Source organism: Rhipicephalus microplus, chromosome 2 (assembly GCF_043290135.1).
Source record: "Rhipicephalus microplus isolate Deutch F79 chromosome 2, USDA_Rmic, whole genome shotgun sequence".
Classification (NCBI taxonomy): Eukaryota; Metazoa; Arthropoda; class Arachnida; order Ixodida; family Ixodidae; genus Rhipicephalus; species Rhipicephalus microplus.
The window spans coordinates 288,580,641-288,599,210 of NC_134701.1; the positions used below are offsets into that span (position 1 = coordinate 288,580,641).

Here is an 18,570-nt window from a genome sequence, read left to right on the forward strand (position 1 = left end):
GATTAAAAACAGTTGCAGTCCTCGGCCGTATTTATTTTTGCGTGTGTTTCTTAGTATAGTAATGAACACTTCATCGGAATACTGGCGACCGTATTATGCAGCCATGAAGTAGAGATTTGCGTATTCAAACTACTTTTATTTTCGGGTTCTTCCGTGCCGAAAGTCCTCGGTGTCAACAGCCGCGACCATGGAGGCATACACGAACTCCGAATGAAACCGGTGCAGAGCGTCGCTTGAAGCGATGCTCTGGGCGCTTGGTACGCTACAGGGTCGAGTCAGCCGCGACGCGCCCCGCGGACGAGTTTATGCATGCATGATCCTGCTCGCGTCGCCCCTCGATCGTTCGTGGGCGCCCTGCAATGCGGAAAGAGCCCGCACCTCGTTGACCCCTTCCGGTGACCCTGCGGGGGGCACGTAACGCGGGGGCTCGGCGGTGTCGCACTCTTCCTGCCCGCGCCGTCGCCATTGATGCCAGCCGCGCTTTGCAACTCGGCCACAATGACGGCCACGTGCTTGGGCCGCCGTGAAATGGAGGGAGTGGCTCGACTAGCGGCGTGACGTAACCCAGGTCTCTCTTCCCACCATAACCCTTCACGCACGCGGGTGTTTAGTGTATCGTCCCACGACGTTAATGTGTGGGAGCACTGGGATGGAAAGAAGCAGCGACAGACAGAAGGTCCGCTGCTCTGAAGGCTCAGTTGCATGAGAAGTGCTGTGGGAAAGCGGAAGCTTTCACGGATTTCGTCGCCGGCTGCCGTCCGCAGCCGAGAAACGGCTGTTACTCTGCGCGAACGTTTTAACAGCTATAGCTGCTTCTACGTGACATTGTTAAACGATGCATCGCATTCGTGGCAAAATACGATCATGCTTTGCGATGGCTCAAGTTGTCTCGCGGGATCCATCACTACACTGGCATCATATTTGTGTAGATGACACTACTCTGCGGCTAAATGTAGTACTATGCCAGAAACTGGTTCCAGCTGGCTTTGGGATGGAAGGGGATGCGCCACGTGTAGGCAACGTCACACACCATGATGCGCTAAATGAATCAAAACGATGCTATCGCATTAGTGTGCGCAGTCGCTGCATGTTGAAGGTGGAGAAAGGGCCGATTGCTTAGAGGCTTTGAAGGAATGGGCGTATATTGCGACATCATGGATAGAGGCAATGGGCGCTGTACCAATTCCACTTGAGAAAAATAATTCTCGATGACATCGCCTGCACTCGCGACTGTATTAAACATGTTCAGCTGCACTTCTCTCCCTTCCTTCTTTCTGCCCCTTAGATCACTAAAGCCGGAACAGTGTCGTGCCGGACAAGTGCCCAAGAAACAAAACATTAAATAGCTTACGTGTGTACTATTATACGTGGAATAACGTATGCCCTGGAATGTGCCGAGACTTCTTTTACACTTTTGATCTGTTTCTTTTTGCAGGCCGAGGTAGGCAGGGCCGTCGAGGACCTGCTCGCCTCCGAGTCCACTGGAAGTTCGTCGTCATGTGCTGGAAGCCGCAAGAACTCGTGTCCTGACTTATACAGCATTGGGGTTGTGGACAACTCGTACCGGACGCCAGGCAAGTTCGTGGCCGCTTACACGTCCCTTAGTGCACCTAGACCTCGGCGCAGCGTCAATGGAATCGGTGGCTCTTCATCCGAGAAGGTGCCGTCGACAACGACCCTGGTCGCCACGAACGGCTCTCGAGGACGCCGCGCCAGCGACGGAGAAGCGCCGGCATGCGCCTGGGACGCGTACTACAGCTGGGAATCCTTGCAGCTGTCGCGGCCTCCCAGCGGTGACGCACAGCTGCTGTCCATCTACACCGAGCGCCTCGTGGAAGCGGTCAACGGTTCCTTCGCCGGAGAACTGTTCCCGCTCGACGATGAAGGGCCATCGATCGAGTGTGACAGTGACACCGTTGACCAAGGCACTTGGACAATTCAGCAGGCGACCGAGGCTAGCCGCACTCCTCGCACTGGCGAGCAGTCGGCCTCAGAGGTGTCCGTCCGAGGGGATGGCGTCGAGGATTCAGAGAGCAACGTGGCTTCCGCCTCGCCGTTACGCGAAGGAACTGAACGGGATTTTCCGAGAAGCACCGACGATGGCGAAAGCAGTGCGAACAAGAAATTGTCAATGGTGAGGTCATCTTCGTGGCCTGATCTGGCGGCACTACGGATTGGCCGTGTGGATTCTCAACCTTTGACGTCTTTGTGCGGCTCCAGCCGGGCTGGCAGTTGTCCAGAAACATCGGCCGATCGAACCATGAGTGGCGTCGCGTTGTCTTCGGTCGTCGATATCGACAGCTCCCAGGCGCTTAGCTACGACGGCTCCCTGTATAAGAACCAGCAGCTTTACTACGAATCTGACGAAAGCGGCGATGATGAGGAGGGGAAAGAGCCGGAAAGAGCCACACATGACAGCCTGGGTGAGTACCTCTGAATCTCTTCCTAGCCCGCAGTATGGCTCACTTTCAACGCATGTCTCCGTTTGGCCACACTTCCAAATCCGCGCTGCTGTGTACGGTGATCAACAGCTCGTATGCTTTGCGGGACACAGTGGAGGGAGCACTAACTCACTTAAATGTTGGGCCAGTTGGTGCATCGTTACTTGCGCCACGCCTTTCAAGTATACTCACCTTCACGCGTAAGATGCAGTGGCGCTGCTGTCGACAGACGTGCATTCACTTCTGGACCCAAAAGCATATTTCTAAAATCCAAATAATTGGTGAGTTGCACAGTTGGTGAGTATACATACCATAGTCAACCCTTGTCTTTAATTTCTTCTATCTGGTAACATTTTTCTTCGATTCCCTTCCCTCAAGAGCTTGGTAGCCAGCCATGGAAACTGCTCGCTTTTGCGCGATCATTTTTCTAAAGATGGTAGTGCAAATACATTTTTTTTATCTATCGCTGCAACTGTGCGCGCGTCTGTTGGCCTCAGTGTATCTGCCCAGTTTTCGTTTTCACGACCCCAGTTGGGGGCGAATAGTTTTTTTTTTTCAGTCCGCCTTGATTTGCCATTATGTGTTGATTACTATACACTTCAATAAAGTACTAATAATAATGCCTTCTATATTTTTCTCGCTGCATTGTCTAACAAATATACATGATTTTGTCTAACAAAACGCGCGACCTCAATTCACTCCTTCTTTTTGGTAAAATACATGTCGCGTGTTTACAGCAGGTGTTGTCGATAGTCCATTCAGTTCTTGCCGGAGCGAAAACAGCGCGTACACTCGAAAACGTTCTATGGGGGAACTGCGCAGTTACCCCGAAAAGGGCTCTCTGCCTCTCCAAGAGTCGAAATGTGAGCATGAGATTGCGCACGGCATGACAAGGAGGGGCACTTTTTTTTCGTTGTGGAGTAAAGCGCCTGTTTTTTCTTTGTTTTTTTTCTGAGTAACTTCAGGAATGCTCGCACCGTGTGCAAATAACCCATCGGTGCCTACGCAAGCCTGTTTCTTGTTTGACGGTGCTCTAGCGTGGTGTGGGAGGAGGAGGAGGAGGAATAAATGAGGAAGGACAGGGAGGTTAGCATAGCGTGGTGTGGTGTAGTAGTTGTACGCGCATGCTGACTGAGGGTTTTTCTTTTCCCTCTCTTCCCTCTTTCTCGTCTTTCTTGTCCCCTTCCCTAATCCCCAAGTGTAGGGTAGCCAACCGGATGTCTTTCTGGTTAACCTCCCTGCCTTTCCCCCCCCCCCCCTTTTTTTTTGTTGCTTCCTCCTTCCTTCTGACTGAGGGGTCGTGATTTCGAAACCCGTGTGTTAGCTGCCAATTATCCGAAAAATATTTCTGAATGTGATGCTTGATCATCGATTCTACATCTACTGAAATGTGTGCAGGCACTTCGAAATACTGGTTTTGTCAACCAAAACATGATTTTTATTTAGCGCAATATAACTGTTGCGTCTTTGAGAAGTAACCGCGAGAGCGTGATTAATTTTTCGCAGTTACTCCCGAAACGGTGCAGTGGGTGTGGCAGGTTAGTTACTCCTCTAAAAGAGCAACACCCATGCACCTCTTCCTCTTCTACTTTTTAGAGTGCCTGGATGGGAACGGACAGACACAAGGAAAGATAAAAACACAGGCGCTTTTTACGCACTGTTTTCGCCTCGGTATGAAGAACATACTAGCTCGAAATGTGTTATTCCTTCAAGTTCTACTTGTAATTCCGTTTTCTGAATGTTCTAGCACCAGCACGACAAGCCTTCATGCGCCTATATGCATATGCACCCGAACAGCTGGCTACGCACAAGGAGGACATGAGTAGAGATAAGTGCATGCAAGCACCCGTAAAAAATATAGCTCGGCTCATTTCCTTTTTCACACTGGCAATTTTAAACGGGCATACAGAATGGCAAACACGAAATTGCACTGCGTTGAAGGGCGGTTATTTGGGCCGGTTGGTACATATTTAAGGAAACAAGAAACGGCGCGAAAAACAAGACAATGACTGAAAAGGACCAAGCACTGAGTTATACAACCGAAGTGTTATTCTTTTCTTATGTGGTTAAAAAGGGAAAAAAAGAGGAAAGATAGCCCCGTAACTGTCTGCATCTGGTGCGACACCTCAACAGTAGCTCACAAGGGAGGGAGTAAGGCGGGATTAAAGGATATATATATATATATATATATATATATATATATATATATATATATATATATATATATATATATTTAGAGAGAGAGAGAGAGAGAGAGAGAGAGAGAGAGAGAGAGAGAGAGAGAGAGAGAGAGAGAGAGAGAGAGAGAGAGAGAGAGAGAGAGAGAGAGAGAAGGTGGCGTAGGATCAACCCAGTCGGCTGCCAGAGCTGCACTGAGATCGAGAAGGCCCAACCGGTAGGCGCATGGGATCCAGCGAGCGAGTCCGAAGTTTTGTTCCGCACGAAGAGGGTATATATATACACACACACGTATCGTGAAAAGTTGTGAGGGAGAAAAGAACAGTGACAAGCTGCCTGTTGCAAATTCTTCGTAATCATATCAAGAAGGAAAAAAGCTTTCACCCACGTCATAGATACACAAGTTCTGTGGGCAAAAGCGCTATCGATGGCACACTCGTGTGCATATTACCGTGTCAGTGCAGTAAGACTTGACAGTAATGCAAATCTTTGGTTGCAAGTCTATCGCTTGGTCCGTCTTTGTCAACGTCCTGTGTTTCGCGATGTTTTCCGTCGCCTTGATGCTGCTGTCTGTTTATTCAGTTTGCACTTGGTGTCATTATTATCATCATCATCATCATCATCATCATCATCATCATCATCAGCCCGACTACGTCCACTGCAGGACAAAGGCCTCTCCCATGTTCCGCCAGTTAACCCGGTCCTGTGGTTGCTGCTGCCAATTTATACCCGCAAACTTCTTAATCTCATCTGCCCACCTAACCTTCTGTCTGCCCCTAACCCGCTTCCCTTCTCTGGGAATCCAGTTAGTTACCCTTAATGACCAGCGGTTATCTTGTTTACGCGCTACATGCCCGGCCCATGTCCATTTCCTCTTCTTGATTTCAACGATGATATCCTTAACCCCCGTTTGTACTCTAATCCACACTGCCCTCTTCTTGTCTCTTAAAGTTACACCTACCATTTTTCTTTTCATAGCTCGCTGCGTCGTCCTCAATTTAAGTTGAACCCTCTTTGTAAGTCTCCAGGTTTCTGCTCCGTAGCTAAGTACCGGCAAGATACAGCTGTTATATACCTTCCTCTTGAGGGATAGTGGCAATCTACCTGTCATAATTTGAGAGTGCTTGCCGAATGTGCTCCACCCCATTCTTATTCTTCTAGTTACTTCAATCTCGTGGTTAGGCTCTGCGGTTATTACCTGCCCTAAGTAGACATAGTTTTTTTTTTTTTTTTGGTGTACCAGGATATAAAAGTTCTCATGACTTATGCTCTCTTTAATTGTACCGCAGGTTCAGTCAAGAACGCACCTGCCGTGGAGGGATTCGCTGAGGTCGAGTTGCGAATCAGTGATTCTGACCCCGAAGACGAAACGGCAGCTGGCGCCGCCTTACCCGAGCTGTTCATCCGTGAAGACGAGCGCGATGAACTACCGCCGCTGGTGGCTCGCGACCACCGCGCATTCGTTCCGGCACCGATGTCGCCGTCCACGACCGCACTGCGTGACTCGTTCACGCTGGACCTTCGGTCGCCGGGGCTGGTGCGCAGCCGACTGAACCCGTACACGATTGAGGTGATCGCGAACCACGCGTCGTCCCCCGATGAAGTTCTCGCCACCGTGTCGACGCTGGAGGCCCGACTGGCGTCGCGTCCGCTGCCACCGCTGGTGATCGACGAGAACGAGCCGGACACGGGAACGTGGTCGTCCACTTCGACGGCCCACTCCGCTTCCACTGTGGTCAGTCTCGTGTCCTCCTGAATGCCTTGTTTGATGTCAGAGTAAATACTTCATGTGCATTGGTGGGGTATTTGATTAGTCATATCAGATGAAGCAGCGCACAAAGGTACATAATCACGTACACATAAAATGACGTGAGCGCTGTTGTGTTTGCGTCATTTTATGTGTGCGTGGTTGTGTCTTTTTTGTGCGCTGCTTCATCAAATAGTATGTGCGGTGACTGTTTGGCTGCGCAATGCTTTGCGAACCGATAATGTGCAACGCTCCTTGTATTTGCGCATTTGGCATTAGTCCCCCAATCACCACCGTAGGTGCTCTCTTTGAATTCGTTCACAGTTCTTTGCCTTACTTGTAGCCAGAACTTTATCTCAGTATTTTGCAGAACTTAACTTCGTGGCTACCTGGTCTTAACAGCTGCGGTCAAGACATTGAAGTTTTCGTGTGGCAGGCATAGCTGTTATGTCGGTGTTAAGTGGGCAATTTTGATCGTGGTAACCACGCCGTGGTGGTCCATTGGCTAAGGTACTCGGCTGCTGACCCGCCGTTCGCGGGATCGAATCCCGGCTGCGGCGGCTGTGTTTCCGATGGAGGCGGAAATGCTGTAGGACCGTGTGCTCACATTTTGGGGGCACGTTAAAGAACCTCAGGTGGTCGAAATTTCCGGAGCCCTCCACTATGGCGCTCTCATAATCACATGGTGGTTTTCGGACGTTAAACCCCACATATCAATCAATTTTGGTCGTGGTAAGGGTTGATCGTGATGAGGTCCTGCTACACGGTGACTTTTAATTGCCATCATGCCCGACCGGGATGAAAACGATCGCGATTTGACTGCCGAATTGCCATTTTGCTGACGTCTGTGCCAAACTCGATTCAAATTACTGGTTGGACCGTGCAGAAGCGATGCAGGTTTTATCGCAGCCTTCCTACTCCTATCAAGTCAATGTATGGGGCAGTATTTGAGCCTCCCCTCTTCTTGGATGACAGACATCTGCCCTCCTCGTTCGCGTGCCTATGCCAGTGTGACACCGGTTTTAGACTACAGATTTCCGTTTGCTCACTTGCTCTTTGTCTGCGCTGTTATTTCTCCTTTCTCCTCCTTTTGTTGTAGGGCAGCAAACCACAAGTTGCTCGTCTGATTTGCCCCCCTGCCATTCCTATAGTTTCCTCTCGCCCCGCGTGGCGGAGCGACTTGTCGAAAGCATTTCATGGCTGACGTCTTATTTCTTCTCGCGAGTCGTGTATTTCCGTCGCCTGCTTAAGGAAAAAGTCTTGCGCGAGGCTGCAATTCACTTTATGTTGACTCTAAGGATACCGTTGTTGTGTTGAATGCACTCTTTCGCATGGTACCATGAGGCGCGCCGTGTTCCATGCAGGTTTGAATGTGTGCGCGCGCTTGAGGAGCGGGTAGCGGTTTCCCGGGCGGACTCCGGAGGGTGGGCAGGAAATATGATCGTGGTTGCGATAGCGCCGGCTGAACACGCTCGATATCATCGTCGGCTGCGTGCTCTGTAGGAGGGTGCTTCGATTACGTTGGCGGCCTCGAGCTTCAACCACATCGGCAACGCGACGTTTTGTGATGCTGCCCGCACGCGAGCGAATATTCGCGAGAAAAATAAAAACCAGGCATTCATGCGAGTGAAGACTGGATTTTCTGTAGATGATGGGACAGCTTAAACGGTTTTTTCTTCCTCTAACACAGACCGCAGGCATCAGAAAGGTGAAAGGGAGAAAAGGGAGAGAGATGGAGGGGGAAGTGGAAGGGGGGTGCCCGGGGGGGGGGGGAGTCCACCTTATTCTTTTTTTCTTTCTTTTCTTCTTTTCTTTTTTGTTTCTTTTTCTCTTCTTTCAGTATTTTCCCCTCTTTCCTTCTGATTTGAGATTGTATAAAACCAGAGCACCAACAAACTGTACCTTCAATCCTGATGAAGGTCAGACTCTAGGCTGAAACGTCGAAATAAACCACGTTGTGACCGCTCACGGAGGATCTACGTCGGGCAGACTGTATTCTTTAAAGTTTGGCATGATTTTATAGCTGGTGAGAGGCTTAAATTATCGCTGGCATGTACTCGTGAGTAATTGTAAGGTTTTGCTTAATCTCTGCCAAAAAAAAAAATGGTATGAATATGGTAAATTCAGTGTTGGTCTAGTGATACTGGCTTGTTATTGATTGGAACACGTGAACGAAGACAATTGGATTCTCTATAGAGTGGCTGGCATTTTGGCATGTTGGTTCATGATGCAAACTGTTGAATTGCGCAAACAAGACAGTCTAAAAGAAGGCACTCGGTGTTATCGTCTCTTCTTTTAGTCCCTGTCTTGTTCGCGCAATTCAACAACTGAATAAAAAAAAATCTGTGGTTTTGGTAGCCACTCACTCAGGTCCAGCTAGCGACATTTACATTGTGCGTATGGCTTGCAATTTCGAGCAATTCACCCAGTCGTATACGCTGGTGATAACATGACTTTCAACAATGTAAGAATAAACGGCAAGAAAGGGAAGATGGATTAAGGTAGTGATGAAAAATTTTTGCACCTTGAAAATCGATGTTATGCGAAGCATGCAGAGGGAAAGTTACCGTGTTGCGATTTTTTTATGGAGTGACTCGTCATGAAATGGCGCTAAATATATGTATAAATGTTGCACTCATAGACATATGTTGAAGATTTGCAGTGATCGGAACTCCCTGAATGTGTGCGCATGTGGTTTTTTTTTCTAATTTATTTTATATCTCTCTATCTCTATCCTCTTTCCGACCCTTTTCCCCACCCCCGTACAAGGTAGCAAACCAGTTCGTCTAGGTTAACCTCCCTGTCTCTTCCTTTTATTTATTTCTCTCTCTCTCTTGCAGATGCTTATATAACTAGTTATTTGCACTTGCGCAACGATGCCGACAGGGACATGAGTATTAGCAACACCAGAAGCGATAAGTTGATATGAAGCGCTGGTGCTCGCGATTGTGTAACCTTTTGACACTGCTATAAATGAACTCCGTCGCACGGCGCCCAACTACAATTGATGTTAGCACAACGTGACGGCTGTATCATAGCAGTGCATATGTAATGTTTATGAAATTGGATAGCCGACGCTGTAACCGCCATTGACGTTTCGCGAACATTAGGATCTATTTGAAAAGTATATTCCGAGACCCGGCGTGGCTCTGTGGTAGAATGCTTGATTGCCACGCAGAATACTTGGGTTTGATTCCTACAGGGACCCTCACATTTGTTCTTTGCATTCGCCGGATCAACGCCGTCGATGTCAGGTTTTTGTTACCGCTCACGCGTTAAAATTACCCATGTGTGCTCTCGTCGTTCCTGGGTAGCTACTCAGTGTCAGTCTCCTGTGGCACATACCCGCCCGCGGTTATGTGCCACGTGTCTGGCGGAAAGGCTTTGATGACGTACGCGACGGGATTGTAACATTGTTGATGTCTTGACCAGCGCGTCATATATGTCGAAACAGCTTTCCCTCCCATAATAATTTTCGTTTACGCCAAGTTAAGGGGCTGATCACGAGAGCACCCAGACGTAAGCGGCTAGATAGATAGATAGATGCCAGAGGTACTTGCAGTTTGCAAAGAAATTGCGAAGAAGAGGTACTTGCAGTTTTAGCCTTGAAGAATAAAATTCCAATTGTGGAAACGTTGGTTCGAGCACACAACCCCTATTTACAGATTTTTTTCAACGGTGTACGAATGCGCAACAAAAGCGTCACCACGACAGTTAGAAACTATTTGCAGACTGCGGTTGTAATGACGACGATGGCGGCTCACTGACTTGCATATCAAGTTTTGCAAAAAGAAAATGAAATTTCGAGAGGAAGGCTGGAAAGAAATGGGTTGCTTAAACCCGTGCTGCCAATCACCGTTGCACGCTTCGTGCTATGTTACTTGCAGAATACTTGCTTTTAGGCCACAAAATTGTGTGTTTTTTTTTAATGCAGAGCACTTTTGGGGACCGTACTGTGCATGCTGTCGTAGCTAGGCGTAAAGCAGGCAAAACTGCATGTATAGCATAGCCATTTGAGCGCACTCTCTCACCTATAAGAAGCCTTCCTTTTCTTGTTCTTCGAGTGTCTTGGTGGTGATAAAGTAAATATGAGTTAATGGAGAGAAAAAAAAGATAAGAAAACACTGCAAAGGAAAAAAGAAAGAGAAGAGGAGAGAACCGAAGAGAAATAAAGATGGCTGCCTAGCTCCGCACTTCTTCAGGCTTGGTACCACCAGTGCTTGCTGCCTTAAATTTGTTTTTATCGTAACGATTCAAGAAATTACCAAAGACGTGTGGGAAAAGAGGAATTTACTCGACAAAGGCTTTGGTTAGGTCAAGTGGCCATTCGTTAGATTGCAGTTCTTGGGCGCCCGTTTTTGGACTGAGCGTCGTTGGCACTCGCCGCAACCGACCGAACGAGCGTTTTAGCAGGCACCTCCAGTAAGAAACTAGGAAGTTGTAGAATTAACAAATAAAATAAAATGGTAAAGAGCTCTCTGTATAGGTACATATGTAGAGTCGCCCAAATATCCTGCGTGAGTGACAGTCTTTCCTGTGTAACTTTGCCGTACCAGTGAAATGAGTTGCAAAAAAAGGTGAGGGCAAGTGCAGCCCACGTACCGCATTCCCACAGAACGATTTTTTTGCGACTTTGTACTATGATGTGGTGAGGACGCAAAAAAAAAAAAGAAAAAAAAACACGTACATGTTCCGCACATGTTCGCTGCTTAACATATCAACAGGGGAAATCACTTGTGCAGCTGGACTCGCGTGTTGCACTGAAAATATCGTAATCTTCGGTAATTTCTTGCTTTTTGAAATATGACCACGCAGACTCAATATGATCGCCTTCACTGCATTTTTTTTGTTTTGTTTTGCCAGTTGGCCGAGTAGTTCATAAACATCGTTGTAATGTTGTTTTCTCTGTTTCTTATACCTTATATGTGAATCTGAATGATAATCTGGTAATAGACAATGTGCGTAAATCGCAACTGATCTAAAGTATTATTGCTGACTTGTTAGCGCAGCCTGAACTTTTGAAAACAACGCTATAGAATGGGACATAGCGTTTGATTTTGTCATTGCTTTTCCTGTTCTAGTGCTGTTTTCAAAAGTTAAGTAAAACAGGCAATCTGAAGCTGCGCACGGGCTGCCTTAAAACAGGTCCGTTGTCTGCGCTATGCGCCGTGTTAAATTGAAGGTCACGCTTGCAGCGGACTCGCTGAGACTATACGGGCGTAAGTTTATTGTGCTTTTGTTCCTCAGTGCTCGACTGCTGACTCGCATGTCACGGAATCGGATCCAGGCCACGGCGGTAAAATTTTAGATGGAGGTGAAAATGCTTGATGGCTGTGCACTTAGATTTAGTTGCACGTTGGATAATTCCTGGTAGTCGAAATTTCCGGAGGCCTCCACTACTGCGTATCTCATAATCGCATCGTGGCTCTGGCACGTTAAACCCTAACAATTATTATTATGAATATTAGTTCCTTAGTGTCTCTATCTTGTTTCCTTGCTCTCTCTCTCTTTTTGCACACCAGAGTCGGCATGAGTTGGAAGAGTTCCTGAAGAGCGTCGAACCGCCGCACGATCCTCCTAGTTGGCCGCAAGACGCCGTGACACAGACGACACCGGAGATATCGCGCAGGTGAGACCTCACTGACCATTGTCGCCTATTGTCCTCACAGTTAGTGCTGGCTATTGTGAATTAGAATATCGTATTCTAATTCACTGTACATGGGTTGCACGTGACGTCATTTCCGGCTGGAAAAGTGAGCGACTAACATGTTTGTCAACATTGAGTCAGGCTAGTCGGGCTGCGCGTGCAGCTGAGCGCTGGTTGGGAGCTTGTCGGCGTCTTTCGTGCGATATGGTGAAAGGAAACGTGCATGGGCTTTGTCCGTCGGACTTGGAAGAGCTTGTGGGACCGATTTGTGTACGTTACCGAGCGAAAATTGAAATGTGCGATGGAATATCGACCCGTACGAACTGCGCATCGGTAAGGATGCTACACCGATTTGCTGCCTTCCGTTACACATGGCGACATCGTTAACTAGGGTGTTTTCGACAAGTCACGCCACATAAATGAAGGCCTGCAAGCCGCTTTGGATACAATCACCGCTGGCGTTGTGATTGCCGTGTTGCAGCATGATGTACTGAAAATTAACCAGCTTCGCTGCACCAACTTTCGCTCAACTTGGTGCGAATTTTCTGTTCTTCGTTTAGTTTCTTTTTGAACGATTTTTCTCGAACATTCAGCCAATGCCTCTTGTAGGAAGCTTATGATGAATGTTTCCACCAAGAAGGTGATCTCTTATATCAAAAGGTGAAGCCTAACATGCCCTATAAAACGCGAAAATAGACCACTGTCGGTGTCCACATGAGTAATGCAAAACATCGTGATCAACACATGATGATGATAATTAGCCCTGGCATCGTAATGACGTCACCACGACGCCGCAGAGTACTAAACTAGGTGACGTCACAATTACATCTTCACTGTGACGGTCAGTCAGCCAAAGAACTTTATTGAGGTCTCGAGTGGCCGATTCTCCCCAAGCGGAACATATTGCGCTATAACTTTCCTGACTGATTCGGTGTGTTGCGTTGTATACACCTATATAGGACGTAATATAGTATGCCATTTGATTGCTATGAAAGATAAAGAGGCGCAATTTGTATGCTATGAAATATAAATGCATGAGTAGAATTGAACATAAGACGAGCCGCGTGTGTTTCATTTATTAGTGAAACTCCGTACAGTGTTTCTCGGAATACTTTGCGGTTTTGTATTAGCGCAACATGATGGTGATGATGATGACAATGTGGCTCATACGATAATCCTCGTGCAGTTCCAGCTTCACCTGTGTGACAGAGTGTGTGGAGGAGCTGGGCTCGTCCAAGGAGAGCCTGGCGGCCGTGCGCAACGATGCGAAAATTGCGTCCAGGACGCAGCACACTCTGGCCGTCGCCACTCAGTCCCCGTCGCCCGTGTGCGACTCGTCTTCATCCTCGTCTTCTTGCGACGCGCCTCCGACGCCGCTAACTCCAAGGGCTTCGCCCAGTTCGCAAGAGGTTGTCTCCTCGGACCTCTCGGACAGCGCCGTGCATGGGACGGCCATCGGGACGGCCAGCGTTGTTGCGCCGCGCCCTCTGCAGAACGGCGCCAGCCCTTCCCTGCCCGCGCTGGACGGCCGCTTGTGCGTGCAGATGAGGTGCGCCTACTGCCGCTGTGGCGGTATTTACTTCAGGAAAATGAGCGCGCAACTGCGTCTTTATTTTGTGTGTGTTATACAAAAATGCTTCTTTATTTTCTACATGTATAGCTCTCTAAGACAAGATTATAATGTATACTCTATTTCACCATACACAGGATACTGCTCACACCAGTGATACATTCGTGTTTGTTTTGCGTTTTTGCATGCGTGAGGAAGTAGCACCTTTTGCGTGTGCTTCAAACGCCAAGCGGCGGCGTCCGAGTCTAGATGAAATGCCGATTTTGGGCAGCCATCACTTTCCACAAAATGCGCGCCCTACCTGATTACTTCTCGTAGGAGTACCTTTGCAGAAGCTCCGCCCCCGTAGTATAGTGCCTAGAATAAGTATATTCTAGGCACTATACCTGTAGTTTTCCCTTAATCACATAGAAAAGTAGTTGGTTGCATGCAGAAACAAATCAACTAGATTACGTCTCGCATGCTGCCTTGTTATGTTAACTTTCACCTGTAATCAGTTTAGGTATACTCAGACTACCGGTGCAATAAGTGTGAGACGCAGCGTATTCGTTGAGTGTATTTGTTTGGCTGCGTTGCTGTAGCTGTTCCCGCACTGCTCGCTCTGACGGCGGCTGCGTGTTAGACCCGTGCTATCCTGAAATTCTTTGAGCTCGCTGTAGCTTTAATTTTTTTTTGTTGGGAGGCAAAAGCTATCATCATTATCATGAACCAGCACATGCGCTTTGTTCTTTTCTTCTGCTTCGATGCCAGAACACATGCAAAACTCCTCAGGTGGCTACGTATGTGCCACAGGAATTGGCCATTCGGAGTGCTCCGAACAGATTATCGGGTATCGACAGAGCACGAGCGTGCGCAGCTCATCCGATCGGCGCTATGGTATTTCCTCGGACGTGCGATGTTCAAAATCGCCGCCAGCGATGACGTAAGCGCCGGCTGCGTCATCGAGCGCTGTGGCTCAGACACATGACTGGAACGCTGTTTGCCCGCATTGCCGACAGGGCTCGCTCACTGTGCACGAGCATTTAGTGAGCGTTAGGAGCGTACATGAAGAAGAATAAGGGAAAACGATATAGGGTGAGTTCGTTCACTTTACGAACCCTGGGCCACTGTATGGCCATCCCATGCGCGACCGACTCGGCGCGCCTTGGCGTCGTATGAGCACGATGTATTCGATTCCGCATGCCTGCCTTGGCTGTCGCCCCAACTTCTTGGATAATTTAAAATTCTATTTGCCCCCAAATTTATATTTTGATTTCTGGGGAGCCTCTCGATTGATCTTTATTGGCGAACATAGATACAATGAGGATCGCAGGTTTCTATCAGTCTTCATTTGTCTGTTTAGCGTGCCTGAATGTTTAAGAATATTTTAAGGCGACTTGACACAATTAAAGCCAAGTGTGGAGAAAGCACAAAGCTCGGCGACCGGTTATTGTCTCTCTTTAGTTGTATTTTTTATCCCTCTTTATTTCTTTGTGTCTTCTCCCCCCCCCCCCCCCCCCCCGTTTTTTTCTTTCTGCTCATTGCTGTTTCTCTCTTTCGTTTTGTATTTCTCACTGACTCACGCTTACTCACTTTCTGCTACCCCTCTCTATTTCTATCTTTGACTCATTCTCTTTCTTACCCGCGACGATGTTCTGGTGGGTACGGTGCTAGCACGATCGAAGGTCACGGGATTGAATCCCGGCCGCTGTGGCAGCGTTTCGGTGCAGGTGAAATGCTTGAGGCTCGTATAGTTAAAATTAGGTGCACCTAAACTAACACCACATTGTCAAAATTTCCGTAGCCCTGCGCTACGGCGTCTGTCATTATCATGCCAGGGTTTTTGAGAAGTCACACCAATTATTTTCTTTCTTTCTTTCTTTCTTTGTCTCCCTCTCTTTGCTTTGATATACTGTGCTATGCTATGCTTTTTTCCCCTCTTCTTTTTACATTATTTACCACAGCTTTGCTGTACTATACTGTACAAGGTTGTGCTATGTTCTGCTACCGTGCCCGGTTAGCTAAATGGTTACGATGTTCGCTTTCGGATTGTGGGTCAGTGGTTTTGAATCCTGCCTCGCCAAAAACCTTTTACCCCTATACCTTTGTCTCGGTTATCAGAGCTAATAAATCACATGCCAAACCATTTGGCTTATGTGTTTCAAGAGCCAACCAGAAGAGTTAAGAGAAAGAGCGGGTGGGTTCATGATGGGGATCGTTCCTGTTCTCCCGTCCCGGACCAACGGAGAGCCGAAACACCTAAAAATCTCCGCTGTTAAATATGACGCTGCTCAAAGGGCGTTATTGTCACGGCGACAAGGCAACGGAATTTGCCAAAATTGGATGTTTGTTACAGGTGCCTAGCTGGAAAAAAATTTTTCCCTACTGTTTGGGGAGTTCAACCGTACTTTATGCTTCGGTTTTGCATTTTTGTCGCCTCTTCCGCCAGAAGTGCGAGCTCAGGCCCCGTGTATGTTTGCGCACTCAAATGTGAACTAGATCTTATTTGCAACAACATGTGGTCGTCCTTTTCTGCCCTTTTCACATTGGACGGGGCAATATATTCTTTTTCCTTCAGCACTCAGAGGCAGCAGTCGCTGGATGAGAAGCCGCAAATCCGCTCTCTGTCTCGTCCCACGACGAAAGCGGCGGACAAGATATCTCCGGAAGTGACGTCGACGCTTCCGTGGACCGCGCCGCAGCAGCTAAGTCATAAAGCGTCTTCGGCACCTGTGTTGCTGAAGAACAGGCCGCCGACGTCCTTAGGCGATAGCGGAACGAAGTCTGGATTGGTGCCCGACGCCGTGTCGGCTGGCAGCTCCCCGGAAGAGGAGGTCAAGGTACGTGAACACGTTGTCTTCTGGCCGAGGCGCTACTTCGCCAAGCCCAGTTCTAGGCGGTGACAGGGGCGCCGTTGGTCTTGGCTGGCTTCGTTACTTCTGCTCGCTATTAAAACTGTGCACTAACCCGCCTGTTCGTGCTTGTTTTTTCTTCGCCTTCACTCTTCTATGTCCCGCTATGGATGTGGGCCTCCTGGCGATGGAGCTACCTTTCAGCTCCTCTTGGCTATGGTCTGGCTGCTTACAACTGCTCAGAGATTGTTTCGTAGTGCCTTTCCGGTTGGGGGTACTAATCTGATTGTTGAAAGCATGCACAGTAAAAAAACCCGCTGCATTGTTGCTGCTACCGCCAGGACGCGCAGGAACAGATGATCTCTTGCAGTGACGTCATTAAAGCCGCCATGTTGTGGTACCATCATGGCGGGATGCCGAGTTCGTGATGTCATGTGAAGTACGTCGCGTGCAAGTTCTGTCGCTTTGCAGGCGCTGAGGTGAATGACCTTACGTCAATATCACGGAAGCAGGCCAGCCGCAGCCGTGATTATGCTGCGTTGGTGCCATCGCAGTGTGCTATATCGGCGCGTTAGGAAGCCGTGCATGTGGCGTACGTGCGAGATGTCAGTCTGTGGACACTACTTGCGATCATCTGAAGGAACGTTTATGTTCGTTTCTTGTTTATGCGCCGTTGTAGACTATCTTAAATTATCCGCTGGCCTGAATTGCGCCCGAGCACGGAAGTTTTTTTGGCTGAATATCGCTGAAAACCATTCTTCAACATCAAAACGATGAAAACGCGACGCGCAGGAGACATATTCAACGTGGTTTTCTGTACATCTGTATTTCTGCGCTTCATGCTTAGACATAGTGGCTCTAACCCATGGCTTCTCCGCGAATTGGAAATAGCAAAGATACAGTGACATAGAAGTTGAAGGATTTTCTGCTATGCCGTTTTGATATACCAAGCCTTTTGTTTTTTTCTTCTAGGTTTTGGTCTCGCATGCTTTTATGTCATTCCTGGCTGTGTCGTCGCATATTTCCTGCAATTTAGCTGTAGTAGGAGTTAGTATGTGAATCTTGGAATTGCTTCTTGGAAAGCGCCCATGAGTCCACACGCATGAGTCCCCTATCAGTGTTAGAAACAGTTATTGATATTATTAGGCCAACAGATGATAGTTACGCTTTGAAACTCAAGCGTGTGTTAGGTTTACGAAATGACCCTGTGTGGCGTGCCGATGGAGATCAAAATGCTTAAATGCTTATTGTTGCAGAAAAGCTGACTGGTTAATCGGAATCAATTTTGCGACCTGCTATACTCAGCGTTAGTAAAGGGGAGGGGGTGCAAAAGAAAGAACAGAGAAGGTGTTGTTGAAGATGATGACGAAAGTGGCGATGGAGCAAAGCTTTCAATCCTTAAGATATATTAAAGCCGCTTGTGCTCTGTCTTACGCAAGAACTCGCACAGCGTTTTTAGATTATAGCATTAAGAGAGAGTTTTAGAACTGAGGCTTCAAGGAGCTTGGGGACCCAAGAAGCTTGCGAGGTGCCAAGGCGCATGCGCAGAACCCATGCCAACGTTGGGCTTTTGCGTTTGTGCTGACCCAAGGCCCAAAAAAACGAAAACTGCCGTGGACCCCCAAGACGTCTTGGGTGGCCAGCAAGCCGAAGCAGAGGCAGCGCCAGCCACGGTGCCGTGTGGCATGCGTCTCGCATAATTTTTAATTTGGGCCACAGGTGGCGTCCTGTGCGTTTGATTCAACGCAGCTTGGGGACGCAGTGTCTTGGGCCCTAATTCTCGAACTCTCTATTCTTGCACCGTGCACAAGCGTCTTATGCTCACATCTTATGCGCTGCCGTATAAGCAATTCAATGTATTGGTAGTTGTTGAATACAGCTTTTACTAGCTGCGATTGTTGCTAAGGGAGCCGCCGGGCTCTTGAAATAGCCTTACTTCAATTGTGCGCATGACACTACCACCCTGATATTGGCGTTGGAACGTACCGCACAGTTTTGTTTTTCGCAAGATATTGTATTGTTTATACTCCAGCAATGCGAAATGAATGCTTTTATGGGTACGAAATGGCTCAGAGGCCTTCTGTGTATACAGCCGCCGAAATCTTTAGCCAGCGTGCGCGAACAGCGACCCTCGACTTTCCTGTGCGTCGGAGCTA

At 48.2% G+C, this 18,570-nt stretch overlaps 1 protein-coding gene across 7 annotated transcripts in view; it reads left to right on the plus strand.

Moving 5' to 3' along the window:
• cv-c (RhoGTPase activating protein) overlaps window positions 1-18,570 on the plus strand; it is a 557,988-nt gene that overhangs the window by 308,095 nt on the left and 231,323 nt on the right. For all 7 annotated transcript variants that reach the window (XM_075882224.1, XM_075882223.1, XM_075882227.1 and 4 more), the window contains 5 exons: window positions 1,436-2,423; window positions 5,909-6,354; window positions 11,889-11,995; window positions 13,200-13,562; window positions 16,141-16,402. In XM_075882224.1, coding sequence (XP_075738339.1) covers window positions 1,436-2,423; window positions 5,909-6,354; window positions 11,889-11,995; window positions 13,200-13,562; window positions 16,141-16,402 — 2,166 coding nt within the window. The remainder of the gene's footprint in view (window positions 1-1,435; window positions 2,424-5,908; window positions 6,355-11,888; window positions 11,996-13,199; window positions 13,563-16,140; window positions 16,403-18,570) is intronic.